This window comes from Pecten maximus, chromosome 2 (genome assembly GCF_902652985.1).
Source record: "Pecten maximus chromosome 2, xPecMax1.1, whole genome shotgun sequence".
Classification (NCBI taxonomy): Eukaryota; Metazoa; Mollusca; class Bivalvia; order Pectinida; family Pectinidae; genus Pecten; species Pecten maximus.
This window is the reverse complement of record NC_047016.1, coordinates 45,685,340-45,707,445: the sequence shown is the minus strand read 5'-3', so window position 1 is coordinate 45,707,445 and position 22,106 is coordinate 45,685,340. Positions and strand designations below refer to the sequence as shown.

Here is a 22,106-nt window from a genome sequence, read left to right as displayed (position 1 = left end):
CCACAACCCGCTGTTGTAGTCAGTCCTGACAACAACAAACTTGGAAGGTCAATGCCAATATATATAACACGCTTGATTTATAGAATTTCTCTGCAATATTGAGGAGTTTCTTGTCAGTTTTTTTTGCTCAAAAAAAAAAAAAAAAAGTAAAGAAAGATATATCCAAAAGCTTTTTTTCATGAAATAATCTTAACTTTCAAAATGTCAGTCGGAGTAAGATATGTGTAGTTTGTGTAAAGTATCATCAGATCAGCGCACACATACACAAACACACTAAACACATATTATACATATCTATATATATATAACAATTTAAAATTGTACAAAATAAACAGGATAAAACAAGCAGTAATTCATGGTACCACTACATACCAAATCGTTTGTATCTAAATTTCATGTGTCCAATTACCACATGATTAATTAGATTTGTTATGAAATAGTGTTTTACTTCTTCCAATTTGATTATAAATGAAATTATTACATCCCACCCTAATAAATCCATTCTTTCAAAAATTTAATTCCTAATTTTCTAGAAAATATTGTAAAAGTTTTCCAAAGCTATAACTATAGAATATAAAATGTTACTAGATTTTCCTTTTTTTCCTATTTCTGATATTTTTGAAATGGAAAAGAAATGACTACAGAAAACATAACATTTTTTCCTTTGAAATAATTGTGAAAAAAATCCAGAAATGACCAATTCTTTTCGGTGATTTCTGATCTACAAATTATAAAGATGTATCCTATGCATAGCAATTATTTCTCCTTATTTCAAATATTTTCACAGACTCAAATACAAGTTTACCAGATTTTTTTCTTAAAAACTACAAAATTTGTTGCAGTAAATATATTTTTCAACCTTGTGATCCCTTGTAGCTAAATCTGACCAATAATACTGCGACATCGTACCACCGGAATACACCGTACACGTACCACCATATACACCGTACACGTACCACCGGAATACACCATACACGTATACGTACCACACCGTACCGGTACCACCGGAATACACTGTACCTGTACCACCGGAATACACCATACACGTATACGTACCACACCGTACCCGTACCACCGGAATACACCGTACCCGTACCACCGGAATACACCATACACGTACCACCGGGATACCAATAAACACGGCGTCCATTGCACTATCTAAACTTTAACACTAACTGGGGATATATAAACTACAAATATATATAATAATAACACATATATATATACATTATTACATATGTAAAAAATAATATCAAATTCTCAGTGGCATATATACATGAGGTAGTCATTCATTGCAACAAAATATTAAAAACATTTACACACAAAAAATATCAATCAGCATAAAAATGTACAGATAAGATGTGAACTAGTTATGATCATCAATAAATCCAAGATGTCCAATATATAGAGTGCATTGATTTTAACAGTTTTATTTCATTTCCAATATCTACCAAATAATAGTGTCAATTGATGTACATCTTTTGTGAACAGGCCTCTCCAAAATTTTGAGCACTTGTACCTTGGTTCTTGAGGCATTAAAATCAGTGATTGCTGTACTGAGCCTTAAAAGGAAATACATCTACACCAGACATACAAGTCTGATTATATCCATATATATATATGATCTATACATTGCAGTTCTTTTAAACAATACAAACAAATTCACTGACCATTCCCCTGCTTATAGTCAAGAGATACTGAGTTCTTACAAGGCACTCTGGGCTCATTGCAGTATATTTACAGAATTGGAATAATTTTCTAGTAAAATGTTAAAATATGACAAGTTTCAGAAATTGAAATTTGAAAATTTGGTTTTCTAACCCCGGTCAGGCAGACATCTCCCCGATCTGTACACTGGGTTTTCAAACCCCGGCCAGGCAGACATCTCCCCAATATGTACACTGGGTTTTCTTACCCCGGTCAGGCAGACATCTCCCCGATATGTAAACTGGGTTTTCTTACCCCGGTCAGGCAGACATATCCCCAATATGTACACTGGGTTTTCTTACCCCGGTCAGGCAGACATCTCCCGATATGTACACTGGGTTTTCTTACCCCGGTCAGGCAGACATCTCCCGATATGTACACTGGGTTTAATTTTCTAACCCCGGCCAGGCAGACATCTCCCGATATGTACACTGGGTTTAATTTTCTAACCCCGGCCAGGCAGACATATCCCCAATATGTACACTGGGTTTTCTTACCCCGGTCAGGCAGACATATCCCCAATATGTACACTGGGTTTTCTTACCCCGGTCAGGCAGACATATCCCTGATATGTACGCTGGGTTTTCTTACCCCGGTCAGGCAGACATCTCCCCGATATGTACACTGGGTTTAATTTTCTAACCCCGGCCAGGCAGACATCTCCCGATATGTACACTGGGTTTTCTTACCCCGGTCAGGCAGACATCTCCCCGATATGTACACTGGGTTTCTTACCCCGGTCAGGCACACATATCCCCAATATGTACACTGGGTTTTCTAACCCCGGCCAGGCAGACATATCCCCAATATGTACACTGGGTTTTCTTACCCCGGCCAGGCAGACATCTCCCCGATATGTACACTGGGTTTAATTTTCTAACCCCGGCCAGGCAGACATCTCCCGATATGTACACTGGGTTTTCTTACCCCGGTCAGGCAGACATCTCCCGATATGTACACTGGGTTTTCTTACCCCGGTCAGGCAGACATATCCCGATATGTACACTGGGTTTTCTTACCCCGGTCAGGCAGACATCTCCCCGATATGTACATTGGGTTTTCTAACCCCGGCCAGGCAGACATCTCCCGATATGTACACTGGGTTTTCTTACCCCGGTCAGGCAGACATCTCCCCGATATGTACACTGGGTTTCTTACCCCGGTCAGGCACACATATCCCCAATATGTACACTGGGTTTTCTAACCCCGGCCAGGCAGACATATCCCCAATATGTACACTGGGTTTTCTTACCCCGGCCAGGCAGACATCTCCCCGATATGTACAGATTTACATACAGCACAGATGGTCAAGCAGACCTAGCCTAGACTCTATACACAAATATCGTAACAATTGTTTTCTATTAAGAAATAACAGCACTGCATAGAAATCAGATTCTGAGTAAGGACTTCAGGTGTAGGCACTGGTGGAAGACTGGACTCTAGCCTTTACACCACAGACCAGGACCTTCTATATGCTATCCCATGTAAACAGGGTCTAACGCTGAATGGTAACTCTTGCAACAGTGTTAGTTTTGTAGTACTCTTTATCAAGCAACACTGTAAAAAATATGAATTTTAAAACTGCATGAACACCTTCTGCAGAAATTTTGTGAAACAAAACAGTATTCTGAATAAATTTGATTTCTGTTGATAATTATTCGAAAAAGATGGAAAATGTACCGAAAATATATCCGATCGGCTACAGATGTGCATCAATTTTCTGTCCACCAGAAGTCCTTTACTCTGTCCACACACAAGATAACACACATATATATATATATATACACTACATCCATGATTACATATACAATTATTCTGATATCTAATCATACATCAAATTCATAGACATCATTACTACTTGAAACAGAATTTTCAAGAAAAATTTATGTCAAGATAGAATTAGAAAACAACGAGGAGTTGTCTCCCTTCCATAATCCAACATTGCTATCATGGAATCTGTAACAGCCAGCTGCTTGTAAAATATTATGGTTTTAGCCCATTGGTTACAAACGTATACATGATGAGCAGTTAACAAAAAGGTTCAATTGTACCGGGTACATTCATGAAATGAAACTTAATATTGTAAATTGTAAATTTGTAGCTACCAGCATCGTGAGCACCCGTAACATATACATCACCTCTGTATAAGTATTTCTCACATTTAAAAAAAACCTCTGTATAAGTATTTCTCACATTCAAAATCACACAAATGAGCAAATATTACCGGAATTTTTAGAAATTACCTTATTTATGATTCCTCTTTGTAGCAGATCTCATCACATTGGTTTCCTGATACACCTATCATATATTTTGCGTTTGAACTACAACTGTTTTTTAAAACTAAATGAATGAGATGTTTCGTTGGACAATAACGTCATTAAAATCAAATTGAATTCTGCAATGCGTCTTGTATCACCTAAATTGTAAATTTATGATCCAAAACAGTCTAAATGTTCACTGCCCTAGTAGTTTAAAATGAATTGGACAGAACTGAGTATCAAACAGTACGGAATATCAACAATGTTTGGACGAGGATTTGTAACAGAATTCCTCGACGATTTGACAGATTATATACAGTTATTGCCATTGAGTTCCTCAACTAGACCCCTGACTGATGGAAAGTCACACAACCTCAAGCTATCAGGCTGGTTGAGTAGTTAGAGGGAAAATGATATTGTAGTTTTGAAATTCCAATTTAACAAGACAAACTTTCACAATTTCTGAGCAATGGAAAAAGGCAATCTGTGATGAAATCATCTGAGTAAAATCAGCAAGGTATGTTACAAAATGTAAACAAAAACACCGGTTTTCCTTAACAATGTGAAGACTGCGATACAACCTTCAAAAAAATTCTGGTAACTTCCTGAACAATCACATTAATGTTTTGAACGCTTCTGGAGAAGTAGTTGTTTGAGTGAGTTAGCTTCTTCACGTAAAGTTGCAACTTGAGCTCGAAGAATGGCATTTTCTTTTTCTAAGAAACTAGCACGAATTGATATTTCATCCTCACGAGATTTTCTAGCATCTCGTGATTTTTTAGCTGCGAGGTTGTTACGTTTTCGCCGTTCAAAGTACTTTGTGTCTTTCTGTTCTAAAGGAAATGCCTTCTTTTCACTTCTGGGTCGTTTCTGTGTTTGCTGTACTGCTGCCAAGGCCCTGGCCAATGTCGGAGAGCTACCAGCTGCTGCTACGGCCGCTGTAACAGAAACAAAAGATTTACTGATCTCCAATGTCATACCAAATGTAACAACAAAACGTATAGAAAAAAATTGTTTGCAAATATACCGCAACATCTTTACAGTTAATGTATATTTGACTTTTCCGAACTGAAAAATATGACAGAAAACATAAGTGCATGTCCCTATAATCAGAAACAGAAGACTTTTGTTTAATTTGTCCCTTTTAAAGTATATCCACTTCATGTGATGCTTAAATAGGTTTGATTTTCGGCCTATGGAGGGAGAGCGTGAATTTGGCTAGACAAACTAGGGAAGGCGTAAATCTTATACGGATTGGGAAGGCGTACATCTTATACGGATTGGGAAGGCGTAAATCTTATACGGATTGGGAAGGCGTAAATCTTATACGGCTTGGGAAGGCGTAAATCTTATACGGATTTTTTCATAAGTCCATGATAACATTATTTGAGCCATAAACTACAAGAAATGTATGTGAACAACTGATGGTGTGTACATGTGGATTCATAATGTTGAGTGTAGCTTTATTGACACTAGGTCATTAATGAACATTTTCTGGCTGTTACCCCTCTTCTGCCTTCGATTAAGTTTTTTATATATTCTATTTTACAATGTGTAGCCTTTATTCTGGGTTTTTTTTCTTCATGTTTTTTTAGCTGTAACATAACACATTCTGGTTTTGTGAATTACATCTTAATAATTCTCTTGTAAACTGAAGAACCTTCCACAGAGGAAACATGCCCATACGTTTAACACAATCCAATATCAATAATTGTCAAAAATGTGATTAGTTATGTAGGAGTGATAATTAACCGCACCACCATGGTAACGCCACTCAGCGGCAGATGTAGGTAAAACGTACATGTTAAGTGGAAACACATGTCTCGGTGCAATACACAAGGTGCTGCTAAATCTGTTTTAAACACGGATCAAACTTACATACTAATGCATAACATACTTTCACTCCAAAACCATTTTTTTTCTGTATTGTTCTGATGGATATCTCAAAGGCTGAACAGTAATTCTAAAGCCGGTCAAAAACCTCCCAGCAAACAGTTCAAATATTTCAACCAGACATGTAGTTGTCGTATTTTACATATGTAGTCTAGTTGTTGTATTACATGTATCTTGTGATTGAAATGTAACAGACGATTGACAACATACATTTGAAACAGGTTTCCAGATCATGCAGGGTTCAGTTTAGGGTTCAGTTTAGACAGTGTCTATATTATCAGACCGGTATATATTGCTTATACATCATTGTACTTACTCCTGAAGCTGTCATCCCTATAATTGAATCAGATGGACTAGTCCTGATCAGTTATACGTTACTACCCTGGATCTAGGCTCATTCTAACCAGAACAAGGGTATTAGGCCCCATGAATCAATCAATCTAATGCTCTTTCTTGTTTAAGATTTAAACATGCTATTGTTAAACACCTCTTCAGATGGCTTCAGTCAGTGAGGAGATAGATTTTACCAAAAGTTTTTAAGACTCACTAGTTTCTTGGGGCTTTGTTTTATAAATCTCATAAGAAATATAAACCCATGTAAGAATATATATTGATGTACAAGTCTGTGTTATAAAGCTAAGTTATTTACAGCAAATTATATATAATTGCCTCACATTATACAGAAACATGTTATCAAATCTAGGTCACAACAGCATCATCTCATTATGTCTGTTCTTTTGCTTCAAAAGTTTCAAAACTTCTCAATACGCAAATATTACAAATAACATCTTTCATTAAACCTACAGAAGGTTTAACCAATCCCTAACTATTTTATGTTGGCATGCCAACAATGTCTGGGTAATACAATCCCTGTGGTAAGCTCCTATGTATCTACACTGAATCCAATTTGTACGAGGAACATTTCGCCAAAAATAACTTTGATTACCTCTAACAGACCTGAAAGCAGATGGAGTTCTGATGTAATATTTCTATTGATAGAAATAGCTTTCCATATATACCTGCATATACAAATAACCATGTATTTCTGCCCTTTATACAATCGGGAGAATCGGCAGCGTGTACACATATATATATATGCTGATGAAATATGCAGCTTGTCATCTTAAATATGTAGTTTTTTCAACGAAGAACAATGTCCCTCATTAACTTTATGATAACAGTATAATGAAAACATGTACGCGACTGATCATGCATAAATTAACATGTTCATCCTCGACTTATTTGCCTGATATAGTGTTGATCGGTAATAATAACACTTTATAATATTTTGATCATAATTTTGTCTTACACTTGCTTTGTCGATCATACATCATGAAAATAGTGAAATACGTCAAAATTCTCTACAATATCACTCATGACATAATTCTATGCTAAACATAAAGAAATCATAGTGACCTATATAATTGACCTTGACCCTAGGCCTGCAACATACACCTTATTGAGGGTTCAGGACTGCTTTTGGAGTCTGAAGTTTAAAGGTGAATGTCGACACTGTTACTATAAATACTAGGAAGGAGTAGAACTTTTACTTATAGAAGTTATGATCAGCTGAAACAAGTGACATAATAATATATATTTAGAGATCGGCTGTTGGCATGTACGTTGTATATCTGTTCCGGTACAGCTTCTGACTACTAGGATTTGGTTTGGTTTGTTTTGATTAACATCCTATTAACAGCCAGGGTCATTTAAGGACGTGCCAGGTTTTGGAGGTGGAGGAAAGCCGGGCATGCAGTACCCTGGCAACTGCCCCACGTAGGTTTCGAACTCATAACCCAGAGGTGGATGGCTAGTGATGAAGTGCCGGACTACTAGGAAGTAACTCTGCTGTACTCTTTCTACCACATAACTTTTTTTTTCATTTTATCTTATAATTATACAGTATATAAAATGTATACAGTATTAAACTTTACCAGAAACAGAACTATGTGTCGGTAGTACTGCTTGATTAAGGATGGGATCCTCAGTGACATAACACATGTTTAGGTTCAATACTTGGAGAGAGGTCTAATAAATAAATCCAGTACTTTTTGTTTGTCAGTAATACCGAAGTAATGAACCATATGTAAGCAACTTTTGATGGGTGTCTGTTGGTAGAGTTCTAACAAATATTGACAGCGCCATGTATATTGTGACAGGAAACATCGGGAGACCTTAAAAAAAAAAGCTTGTAGGCAGTGTAGTAACAGACTCAGACAAAACAGAATTCCGAGGATTCCAGTTCCAGCCGATAACAGTTAAATCAAGACTATGGTAGCCGTTTAAAGAACCCCACACAACGACAGCTTACGTTAATCACCTAAAACAAACATTCATGGCCAAAATATGCTGCACTAGCTACAAATTCTGACAGAAGTAGCCCGTTACATCAAGATCAGGGATGTAAAAGAGCAGATCGTTACTCAAGACTTTATGTGCAAAGTTTAACTGATGGGTCCGAGTTCATCATCACAAAAACTTGTAATTCTTTCATCTGGCGTATCTTAAATTGAAATGTAAAATCCTTAACTAAAACTGTCTGGGTGTAGGTTGAAGAAGAGATTATGGGTGAGAGTATATTAATTATAATATGTTGTCTGGTGTGTATATCGGTTCACTTACTGCCTACAGTGTAATTTATACCATCAGTAACATACTTTTATGATCAATATATTATAAATTTCAGAAGTATATAAGCATAATCACATATAAGTTATGGTCGTTATATTAATTAGGTCATTACACATGGAAAGCCCAAGGTCAATATCATTGATCAAAGTCAATACCACCTACAATTTGTGTTTGATAAAACTGGTTTAAACAACCTATAATAATTTATTTTCATTAGCTACAAACCCACATTATCACGATCCACATCTGGAGTTTGCACACTTACTGTGAAGTTGACATGATTTATCAATTTGATGACCTTGTGTTTTTTTTAAAACATGTGTACACAATATTTTATATTGGCAATTTTGTCAGAGTGGCAGGGTTCATAACATACAGTACTTGTCTGTGAACACGAACATTCCACAGGATACTCTATAGTAATATATACACAATATACATGTCTGTGTATACAAAGTCTAATAAGGTATAAATTTGGTCAGAACTACCATATGGTCATCGTCCAATCAATGCTACTTCAGAGTAACAGCAATCAACTCCCAATATACAACATATATACCTGGCCAGACAGCTCTAATTAGTAGGTCATATCAGTTACCCAATGAATTAGCTAACGTTATGTAACAGGTAATTTATAACAGGTAAGCTGTCTGGGCAGCCAGACTGACCAGTGGTCAGTAATTCCTGCAGCCAGACTATAGCTTTCAGTGTTATACAAGGTTAGGTAACAGTCAACACTTAGTGCCTGACGGTCAAGGTGGCAGGAAGTGTTGCCAGTACGTTGGTGGATGATCATTGTACATAACCAACACACAGTGTTTAAACATTACTCCAAATAAATTAAAGAATAAACCTGATATATAGCTACTGTATAGGATCCCAGAAGCCCACCAAACACCAGACAATTCAACCCTTCAGATCCTTAGACGGTGTTATAATTAGATAACAGTATATATTACTGGGTCAGAAACACAAAATCTGCTATGGGTCTTTTTTTCTCTCGTGATAATGATACAACTACAAATCCAAATATTTTTATTCTCTTAAAAGTTGTATTATTTCAACATTTTCACTTTCTTTGATAATCTTCACATCTACTTAGCTTATAATTATACAAATTGCAACAGAACATACATTTTGCTTTGGAACAGTTGTTAATTGTCAGAGAAAATATGATATTAAGTTCAAATTGACTAAACTAATGATTTTTGACGCTTTTCATTTGTAAATCAAAAGTGACCTGATTGAAATCCATCTTGGTTATGAAAGGCAGACAAAAATGAAAATGATTGAATATAGGATTGCTCACTGGATATGTTTTTCTTCATTAAAAAGAACAAATCGTTGAATGTATATTGTTAAATAGTCTGAACTTTTTGGTTTTTATTTCTTGATTATGCTACTCCCCACTATCCGATAGATTTTTACGAAGGACACAATTAAGATTTTATTTCAGTTTAAGATATGGATATAGAGGTCATTCTTGAAACTGCCAACTAATGAAGATTTAATATAATGACTTGATTCCTAGTCTATTGTTTGACAAATGAAAATAGATCAATTTTGATATCAGTAAAATATATGTACTGAATCATGATCATACACCAAGAGAATGTACAATTGATTCAGCACAAATAACCAACTGAACAGCTGCATGTAAGTCCTTGAAACTAGTGTTAAAGCATACAATTAAAATCTGAAAAGTAAAAAGTCTTAACAAACTGAAGTTTGATCACGAAATTTTAAAAAGTAAAAATGATGAAAAGAAATCACATTATCATCAGCATTTTGGCCATGGTTTTGACAAGAGAGTTTTCTTTGATACATAACTATAAATCTTTTAAGTTCAAAGACACTTAAATGATTGATACTCATAGTTTTCTCTGTTAATAACTTAAATACTAAATTCAGACGGCTACATCAGTTCATATTACAACACGATATATTACTCCGATATCTTACTCCGTGAAATTCCCTTGGTGTTTTTAAATTTTCTTCTTTGAAATTCGGTTAACATGTTGAACTTGATTCAAGCCAGAAATGACTTTATCAGCTATCTTGATTCCTGACATAACATCAATCTGTATCTAGTTACATCACTTCCACACATGATTTCCCGAAATGATTTCAAGGTTGATACTGGATGAGTCTGTGAGATACAGAGTTGTAGTTAGCTGGTCTGTTCTCACGCTAACATGTCTTTATGAATGAGATTTCTGAAATGTTGAAATATCTGTCTAGACTAGTAATTCTGATCCTCCAGTGTAAGGCCGGGGTATAATTGTAACCCATCAGATTTATTACACTATAGACTAGGATATCTTACTTTTAGTCATTATAACAAGCAGAATACGCCAGGTGTCATATCTACATCAGCAGACACTGGGGTATCCGATCTAAATGTGCTGTAGTCGAAATCACTATGATAACTGTGTCAGTCTGTACAACCTGTCTGATAGAGCAGGGTTCAGTGTAGAGAGGTTACAATAACGACTGTGTTATAATAATAATTCAGATTTAGACTAATCCAAAGAAATACATTTGTGTTTTTTTTTTTATCATGATCAACTAAACAATAAGTTTTTTTTAATCTATTTTTGATTATATCTGGTTGTGCTTCAAACTAATGTGAGCAACATCTTTTTTATTTGAATGTTTTTTCATTCCTCTACAAACATATGGCATATTTCAGTTTTACGCAGTTTGAAAGAAGGGGGTCTGTCTAATGGCTAAATAATGCAGAGGAAATAAGAAAAGTGGAAAACATGATTGGGGTGGGTTCAGAGTTTACCTAAACCTTGTAGCTGTAGGTAAGGGTTGAAGTAGGCTGACTGCTGGTTAAAACTCGGACTGGACATTGATGATCCAAAATATCCATGTCCATTCTGACCGAACACATTACTGTCGTTGTACAGACTGGACGTTGATCCCAGTGATCCGAAGCCCATGGAGCCTGGTGAACTGGAGGTTGGTGACAGAGCCGACGGCTGATGATGTCCAGTCATCAGACTAGATGACATGTAGCTACTATTGTAATCCATTCTGGACACTACTGGTCATTTACAATTTGGTCACTCTAGGAGGATGCTCACGTTTTCTGACCAACACAACTTTGGCACAGCCTTTTATCTGCTTGCCCAGTAACAATAATGACACAAAGAATCTTCAGTTGTAGAAACTTGACTCTCGGTCTAATATCCGAAGTTAACACTGGTAATCCAAGTCAGAACAGGTGATGAATTAGTTTGTAAATCCCTTTAAATTATTTCATTCCCTAAGAAACTTCACATTTTCCATTTTTTTGTTGTTGTTGTTGTTGCTTAATTCTAGTACACAAGTATCATTCACTAGTTGTATACTGAAGTTAATTATATACTGTAAGTTTTTCACTGCAAGTTTTCCAGGACCTAAAGTTGACTGGTCAAGCCAAGTTGACTGGTCAAGCCATGCATTAGAACTGACCAGTTGCAGTGGAATGGTCATGTTAAAACCAACACAATGGACTAATAGAATGTTTAAGCCATTCTTGCCCAAGTCTTACATATTTACTAAGTGAGCCTACACTGGTCAGTCATGTGGAAATGTTGTAGAATTAACACTGACCAATGGTCAGTGTATACACACATTACTACCAGAATCCCCCCTGTTAGGCGATCTTGCACAACCCTTATGTATACTGGAGGTGTTAGTAAGTAAATGGGCACTGGTGTGGGAGAAAGTGGTGTAACTGATATCCACAGCATTGTCAACTTATAATTACATACATGTTATATACTAACACCAGGTTGACATATTTCACTAAAGACGCAGGATATTATGAAAAAAATCTCTTATACATATATTTGGGCACGTGAAATTAAGTTTCAATTTTGTGGCATTTTATTAGTAAACAACCCCATATTTTTGGTTTGTGAACATAACTGACATTTTAATAAATGCTCATTTTTTTCAACAACCAAAGTGTTTGCTGTTCCATAGCCAAAAAATATAGCAGAGTACTTGTGTGATATATGTTTTTCCTACAACATCAGAATACGATGGTATGATTTATGACTTTCCTTAAGAACTGCTTCTACAGCCCATATTCACCCCATTATTGCAGCTTAAATGATCTTCTACATACCTTAAGCTGATCTTTGTACAGGAAACACTTAAGTACAGCCTTTTATCTTAAATTAGGAACTTGGGGTTTAATAATTTAAATCAAAATTCAAAAAGTTTTCATTAAAACATTAGTCCTGTGGAAGACAAGGCTGGTCATGATCAGTGAAGCTGATGGTCGATCATGACCAACTATTGCATAACATCCAGATTGGTTACACCTGGGTAACACTACAGGGCAGTCAGTGGTCAAGCAGGGGTCAGTCTTTACAAGTTCACCTAAGTATTATCTAAGACCTACATACCCTGGTAGTGACCAGCCAATCTTATCCACAAACACTACTTATTTTCAATGGTTACTTCATCAATAAATGTGTATTACTGTATCACTAAAAGTTCACGTCCAACTTAATCTGTAAAGAACTGGTAACGCAATTGTTTTCTGTGGAATATACATGTAATAGTTACTACGCAAACCTATAATCTTATATTATCTTAAGGATTTATAATGTTAGACAGAGTTCAAACCTGTATTATTGTAATTTAAACTGAATGAGCAATCCCTGTATTACATAATCACAAAAACTAATTCCTTAATTACTAGTAAATGACCTAAAAACCTATACTCACTGTTCATATTTGCAAAAATGTCAGCAGCCTAGAGTATATTTGTATATCTGAAGGTACATCGTAATATTAGGTTTTTAATAAGTTTTTGCATTGATTGCAAGATATTGATGAAGATCATGATGTTGATTAATAATTTTGAAGATGATATTGAATGATTTGGTTGATGATGATGATGACGACGACGATGATGATGATATATCGATGATGATGATGATGATGATGAAAGATCTTGATGATGATGAATGTCAGATGCTGATGGTGATATGGTGACAATGATTATGAACAATTTTTATGATGATGCCTTTTCAACATGTGTGAAAGTGAGAGTGTGTTTGACATCTTCTTTTTACATGTAATGAAAAATTTTGAAAAATTACAGTCTCTACTATACTATATATATACAGATTTACTTCTTTCCAATACATAGTTTCGTTTCCATTAATCCACTTTTCCCGGCCTACTGTGTATCACAGGTTTAGCGGTCAAGTTTACAGGTTGTCATCATTTATCACAGAACTCTGTCAACCGTAAAAAAAAATTGACCATCCTCAAGTTTATAAAAGGGGGCCATTATAAGGGGTAGTGTACTGACTATAGTCTGTGAGATGAAACGTCACAGCAATGGGCAGAAATGTAGGTGGTAAAACCAGTAACTAATAATACCAACAACTGTTACCATACCGTACTTCTACTGAAGACATGGAATATGGATATATTTGGATAAAATCTTATATTTCAGGTGCAGATATAATATACCTTGGTAGTATAATATCGTAGGATGGTCAATCATTTATATGAAATATATATAATATTGTATACAGAACATGACAACTATAGGAGATTTAAAGAAATATTGCATTTGATTCATATTCTTTGCTCATGGAATAGCTTTTCATTCCTCAATTACGCAGTTCAATTTCATCATTTATTCGTAATTATCCAATACCATGTACCCCCATTATGGTATATTTCCCTTATGGATCTGGCACCTTATAGCATCCATACTGTAAAGGGCACCCCAGCGATCTTTATAAGAAGAATTGAAAACTTTTTTTTATTGGACTCTTCTGTACCTTCTCTAGAGCAATGGGCCTGTCTGGCCTGATGTTGTTGAAACAAAGTTTACTGATAAAAGTATAATTTGAATTTTTATTGGCACCATCTTCCCTTGTGTAAGACTGAGTTATGAATAATATTCCAAATATAGTTCTGATTTACTAAACTGTTCAGAAAAGTTGATGTGAAGGGAAGTTGTATCATGTGTTATTAAAAGCTACACGTCCCTTAAATCTAGTGAGGTCCAAACAAAATGAGGTTTTAGTCAATATTTAAAGATTCATCTCCAGATGATCATAAGTTGTGTATAAGATGAAGCTACCTGGAAGAAACCTGTGCTGTTTTCAGTGGACTAAGCGATATTATTGACTGAAAATGGACACTGATTAATTATAATTTGTTTAAATATCCCCAATAGGGCCTCTTTCTGCATGAACGACCACCACCAGTAGTACATGTTGACACCAGAAAACTGATACCTCGGTCATTTCTCATTTATCACAGAAATACAGCCTAGTGGTCAGTTAGGTCAAGTGACCAGGGGTGTAGTGATCCCTGAGGTATAACTGGTATACAAGGTGTACTACAACCAAAACATACACCTGGTACACTGTGACTGTGTTAGGGACATGTGTGTTAGGGACATGTGTGTTAGGGACATGTGTGTTAGGGACATGTGTGTTAGGGACATCAGTGTTAGGGACATCGCTTGTGTTAGGGACATCGCTTGTGTAAGGGACATCGCTTGTGTTGTCCCATTACAGATATCCCCTGGTACGCTCCACTGTGTGTTAGGGACATCAGAGGGGTTGTCCCATTACAGATATCCCCTGGTACACTGTATCTGTGTGTTAGGGACATCAGAGGGGTTGTCCCATTACAGATATCCTCAGTACACTGTATCTGTGTGTTAGGGACATCAGAGGGGTTGTCCCATTACAGATATCCTCAGTACACTGTATCTGTGTGTTAGGGACATCAGAGGGGTTGTCCCATTACAGATATCCCCTGGTACACTGTATCTGTGTGTTAGGGACATCAGAGGGGTTGTCCCATTACAGATATCCCCTGGTACACTGTATCAGTGTGTTAGGGACATCAGAGGGGTTGTCCCATTACAGATATCCCCTGGTACACTGTATCTGTGTGTTAGGGACATCAGAGGAGTTGTCCCATTACAGATATCCTCAGTACACTGTATCTGTGTGTTAGGGACATCAGAGGGGTTGTCCCATTACAGAAATCCCCTGGTACACTGTATCTGTGTGTTAGGGACATCAGAGGGGTTGTACATGTCCCATTACAGATACCCCCTGGTACACTGTATCAGTGTGTTAGGGACATCAGAGGGGTTGTCCCATTACAGATATCCCCTGGTACACTGTATCTGTGTGTTAGGGACATCAGAGGAGTTGTCCCATTACAGATATCCTCAGTACACTGTATCTGTGTGTTAGGGACATCAGAGGGGTTGTCCCATTACAGATACCCCCTGGTACACTGTATCTGTGTGTTAGGGACATCAGAGGGGTTGTCCCATTACAGATACCCCCTGGCACACTGTATCTGTGTGTTAGGGACATCAGAGGGGTTGTCCCATTACAGATACCCCCTGGCATACTGTATCTGTGTGTTAGGGACATCAGAGAGGTTGTCCCATTACAGATACCCCCTGGCACACTGTATCTGTGTGTTAGGGACATCAGAGGGGTTGTCCCATTACAGATATCCTCAGTACATTGTATCTGTGTGTTAGGGACATCAGAGGGGTTGTCCCATTACAGATATCCTCAGTACATTGTATCTGTGTGTTAGGGACATCAGAGGGGTTGTCCCATTACAGATATCCCCTGGTACACTGTATCTGTGTGTTAGGGACATCAGAGGGGTTGTCCCATTACAGATATCCTCAGTACATTGTATCTGTGTGTTAGGGACATCAGAGGGGTTGTCCCATTACAGATATCCTCAGTACATTGTATCTGTGTGTTAGGGACATCAGACGGGTTGTCCCATTACAGCACTGTATCTGTGTGTTAGGGACATCAGAGGGGTTGTCCCATTACAGATATCCTCAGTACACTGTATCTGTGTGTTAGGGACATCAGAGGGGTTATCCCATTACAGATATCCTCAGTACACTGTATCTGTGTGTTAGGGACATCAGAGAGGTTGTCCCATTACAGATATCCTCAGTACACTGTAGCTGTGTATTAGGGACATCAGAGGGGTTGTCCCATTACAGATATCCCCAGTACACTGTATCTGTGTGTTAGGGACATCAGAGGAGTTGTCCCATTACAGATATCCCCAGTACACTGTATCTGTGTGTTAGGGACATCAGAGGGGTTGTCCCATTACAGATATCCTCAGTACACTGTATCTGTGTGTTAGGGACATCAGAGGGGTTGTCCCATTACAGATATCCTCAGTACACTGTATCTGTGTGTTAGGGACATCAGAGGGGTTGTCCCATTACAGATATCCTCAGTACACTGTATCTGTGTGTTAGGGACATCAGAGGGGTTGTCCCATTACAGATATCCTCAGTACACTGTATCTGTGTGTTAGGGACATCAGAGGGGTTGTCCCATTACAGATATCCTCAGTACATTGTATGTGTGTGTTAGGGACATCAGAGGGGTTGTCCCATTACAGATATCCTCAGTACACTGTATCTGTGTGTTAGGGACATCAGAGGGGTTGTCCCATTACAGATATCCCCTGGTACACTGTATCTGTGTGTTAGGGACATCAGAGGGGTTGTCCTATTACAGATATCCTCAGTACACTGTATCTGTGTGTTAGGGACATCAGAGGGGTTGTCCCATTACAGATATCCTCAGTACACTGTAGCTGTGTGTTAGGGACATCAGAGGGGTTGTCCCATTACAAATATCCTCAGTACACTGTAGCTGTGTATTAGGGACATCAGAGGGGTTGTCCCATTACAGATATCCTCAGTACAATGTATCTGTGTTAGGGACATCAGAGGGGTTGTCCCATTACAGATATCCTCAGTACACTGTAGCTGTGTGTTAGGGACATCAGAGGGGTTGTCCCATTACAGATATCCCCTGGTACACTGTATCAGTGTGTTAGGGACATCAGAGGGGTTGTCCCATTACAGATATCCTCAGTACACTGTAGCTGTGTGTTAGGGACATCAGAGGGGTTGTCCCATTACAGATATCCCCTGGTACACTGTAGCTGTGTGTAAGGGACGACAGAGGGGCTGTCCCATTACAGATATCCTCAGTACACTGTATCTGTGTGTTAGGGACATCAGAGAGGTTGTCCCATTACAGATATCCTCAGTACACTGTAGCTGTGTATTAGGGACATCAGAGGGGTTGTCCCATTACAGATATCCTCAGTACACTGTATCTGTGTGTTAGGGACATCAGAGGGGTTGTCCCATTACAGATATCATCAGTACACTGTAGCTGTGTGTTAGGGACATCAGAGGGGTTGTCCCATTACAGATATCCTCAGTACACTGTATCTGTGTGTTAGGGACATCAGAGGGGTTGTCCCATTACAGATATCCTCAGTACACTGTATCTGTGTGTTAGGGACATCAGAGGGGTTGTCCCATTACAGATATCCTCAGTACACTGTATCTGTGTGTTAGGGACATCAGAGGGGTTGTCCCATTACAGATATCCTCAGTACACTGTATCTGTGTGTTAGGGACATCAGAGGGGTTGTCCCATTACAGATATCCTCAGTACACTGTAGCTGTGTGTTAGGGACATCAGAGGGGTTGTCCCATTACAGATATCCTCAGTACACTGTAGCTGTGTGTTAGGGACATCAGAGGGGTTGTCCCATTACAGATATCCCCTGGTACACTGTATCAGTGTGTTAGGGACATCAGAGGGGTTGTCCCATTACAGATATCCTCAGTACACTGTAGCTGTGTGTTAGGGACATCAGAGGGGTTGTCCCATTACAGATATCCCCTGGTACACTGTAGCTGTGTGTAAGGGACGACAGAGGGGCTGTCCCATTACAGATATCCTCAGTACACTGTATCTGTGTGTTAGGGACATCAGAGAGGTTGTCCCATTACAGATATCCCCAGTACACTGTATCTGTGTGTTAGGGACATCAGAGGGGTTGTCCCATTACAGATATCCTCAGTACACTGTATCTGTGTGTTAGGGACATCAGAGGGGTTGTCCCATTACAGATATCCTCAGTACACTGTATCTGTGTGTTAGGGACATCAGAGGGGTTGTCCCATTACAGATATCCCCTGGTACACGGTATCTGTGTGTTAGGGACATCAGAGGGGTTGTCCCATTACAGATATCCCCTGGTACACGGTATCTGTGTGTTAGAGACATCAGAGGGGTTGTCCCATTACAGATATCCCCTGGTACACTGTATCTGTGTGTTAGGGACATCAGAGGGGTTGTCCCATTACAGATATCCCCTGGTACACGGTATCTGTGTGTTAGAGACATCAGAGGGGTTGTCCCATTACAGATATCCCCTGGTACACTGTATCTGTGTGTTAGGGACATCAGAGGGGTTGTCCCATTACAGTTATCAACTATAATACCTTTGTTGGTGTTTAAACAGCACACAACATTGTGGTATACCCATCCTATTAGGTCACTGGTTCATGGCAGTTTTGATTTTCCTAACTTCCTTAAATGCTTAAGCATTAGCAATGCATAATTTACAGTGACATCTTCATTCAAGCTAAAACAGTGAAATCTATAAAACTATATCTATGTTAGCTGAAGCTGAAAAAAGGTCCTTATTAAAATTTGATTTCTTTAAGGAAATTTACCAAATACTTTGGCAATACAAAACGCTAAAATGATTCAATTTTCCTTAAGCATATTTTGCCACTTCATTCTTGCAAAGGATGTTCGGGGCAATTTAGTGACATTGTACTGTTGAATCAATACACACTGACACAATAAACAAAGTGTTAGCTGTACAAATCATTATTTTACAGAAATTTTCATTTTCATCTTCTAGCGACACAAAAGTGAAATAAATACTGGATCGACCTTTTTTTTATCAACAAAATATTGAGTATTTTTGCAGTTAAATTAACTTCTTAGAAGACTTTACTCCTCAGAAAATGACTCCTCGAATGACAGGTTGCCTTTTGACAGACCACATCATCTGATTACCGAATGATCTGATCATTACAATATCAAACAACTGCTTTAAACATATAGAAATATAATTATGAAGACAAATCCGCGGCCCATCACCCTTGGCTTTCACCGTCATAAAATGTCTATGACTCTCTGGTATCGGACACATCAACAACTTGTCTGCATCAAGCTCCGCTATTTATTTTACATGTAGCAATAAAATGTAATCAATGTCAGCAAAATTCTTGAAGCTTAATGCATAAAAGTGTGTAACATTCAGATATGCAAATGTGAAGCCCGAGCCAAGCATATGAATGTTAAGCTAGGCATTTCCTGTTCAAATGTCAATTCAACATTAAACTTGTAATATGTACAGTGACAGGCCTAAAACATGTTTCTGTTGAAATGCCAGAAAAAGGATTTTTTTAAAAAGGACTTAAACACAGTAATAATAAACTTTATTTACTAAGTATATAAAACCTGTTTAGCAAAGCTAATCTTCCAGAGGGTCCTAAAAACAAAGGTTACAAGCAAAAGAATATTGACATCAAAATTCTCTTACCCAGACCATCATGTTACCCAGATCATCATGTTACCCAGATCATCGTGTTACCCAGAACATTATGTTACCCAGAACATTGTGATACCCAGAACATCGTGATACCCAGAACATTGTGATACCCAGAACATTGTGATACCCAGATCATCGTGTTACCCAGATCATCGTGTTACCCAGATCATCGTGTTAACCAGGTCATCGTGTTAACCAGGTCATCGTGTTACCCAGGTCATCGTGTTACCCAGGTCATCGTGTTACCCAGAACATTGTGTTACCCAGAACATTATGTTACCCAGAACATTGTGTTACCCAGAACATCGTGTTACCCAGAACATCGTGTTACTCAGATCATTGTGTTACCCAGATCATTGTGTTACCCAGATCATGTTACCCAGGTCATCGTGTTACCCAGAACATCGTGTTACCCAGAACATCGTGTTACCCAGATCATCGTGTTACTCAGAACATCGTGTTACCCAGAACATTGTGTTGCCCAGATCATTGTGTTACCCAGAACATCGTGTTACCCAGATCATCGTGTTACTCAGATCATCGTGTTACTCAGAACATCGTGTTACCCAGAACATCGTGTTACCCAGGTCATCGTGTTACCCAGATCATTGTGTTACCCAGGTCATTGTGTTACCCAGATCATTGTGTTACCCATCATGTTACCCAGGTCATCGTGTTACCCAGATCATCGTGTTACTCAGAACATCGTGTTACCCAGAACATCGTGTTACCCAGATCATCGTGTTACCCAGAACATCGTGTTACCCAGATCATCGTGTTACCCAGAACATCGTGTTACCCAGAACATCGTGTTACCCAGAACATCGTGTTACCCAGAACATCATGTTACCTAGGTCATCATTTCCCCACAACAGTACTACAACAACATGAAGCTGATGAATATCTTTTAATTACCTTGTCCCAACATGGATTCTGCGAGGAATGAGTCAACTGGGTTTGCGTAGTTATGGTTTGTCCGTGTTTGTGTGATACCTTTATCCGAGAGTCGCCTCATCGGTACAGGTTTTGCTAACATGTGTTGTTGTGAAGCGGCGACCATGGCAGCTACAGACATTGTCATGGCACCCTGTTGTAAGTGGGCTGCCATGTTTTTATGGTTCTGTGGACTTCCTGAAAAACAAAGAAACAATTTTTATTCCGAAGCACATGTTGTACAGACATGTTGAGGTCTTACACACATCAACTCAATATTTCACTGTTATAATCAATGTGTCAGAATTGTATTCCTAAATGATATCTTGAAGGTTGAGTTCCTTTCTTTCATCGATTTAAATACTTGAATATTATTAACCTGGTACTTGATTTAATCAAATTTAAAAACAATAGATTTATTGGATTCTGCAGTATTAACAAATGTATCCCACATCCCTTCATCCTTAACCTGTTTTTTTTTTGTTTTTTTTTGGGGGGGGTGGGGGGGAGGATGGAACAACTCATACAAAGACACAATTTGCCACTTTTTTTTTCACAAACAAATTTAAAACATAACCTTGAATTTCCCTACAAACTTCATTTTTTGATAATTTGTAGCTAGCTATAGTTAATCATAGACAACTCAATCTCCCTTCTCTTGTCTGGTGGCATGGACTGCCATAAGGAACTGATATTTGAAAGTACATCATGTACGTACAGTACAATAAAGCTACCCATCTAGTGGAAATAGTGCAATATGTGTCAAAACTGAAGTTTGTCATGTGTGCTGTCAAATGGTTGAATGATGATATCATATATGAGTTCCAATGTTTGTCTTTCTTTTCTTTTAATCATATACATGTCATCTTCTAGATAAAGTCATATTGCTGTTCATGATCAGATATACGGCTGTAAATGACCTTGACATTTGAACCGTAACATTGAACTACCAGGTATGTAACTGTACGAAATATCGCCTTTTTTTTTTTATTAGAACACTATGGTTTGATAGTGTTGTCTTGAGGAGGAATATTACCTCGCCTCTGACTTGGGTACTATGCCATCTCGCGACAACACTATCAGACAGTCTGACCTTGCCTCTGTCTGGTACTATGCCATCTCACGACAACACTATCAGACAGTCTGACCTTGCCTCTGTCTGGTACTATGCCATCTCACGACAAGACTATCAGACAGTCTGAC

At 38.0% G+C, this 22,106-nt stretch overlaps 1 protein-coding gene across 3 annotated transcripts in view; it reads right to left on the bottom strand.

Annotated features, from left to right (window-relative positions):
• Positions 1–2,853: 2,853 nt before the first annotated feature.
• LOC117322247 (hepatic leukemia factor-like) overlaps positions 2,854–22,106 on the bottom strand; it is a 31,534-nt gene continuing 12,281 nt past the window's right edge. For 2 of the 3 annotated variants that reach the window (XR_004531505.1, XR_004531506.1), the window contains exons 3-5: positions 20,886–21,101; positions 3,880–4,903; positions 2,854–3,845 (exon numbers count right to left, since the gene is read on the bottom strand). Coding sequence is in view for 1 of the 3 variants with exons in the window: in XM_033877047.1 (XP_033732938.1) it covers positions 4,584–4,903; positions 20,886–21,101 (536 nt within the window). In the remaining 2 variants the exon portion in view is untranslated. Of the gene's footprint in view, positions 4,904–20,885; positions 21,102–22,106 lie in introns of all 3 variants that reach the window. The other variant, XM_033877047.1, reaches the window with a different exon arrangement.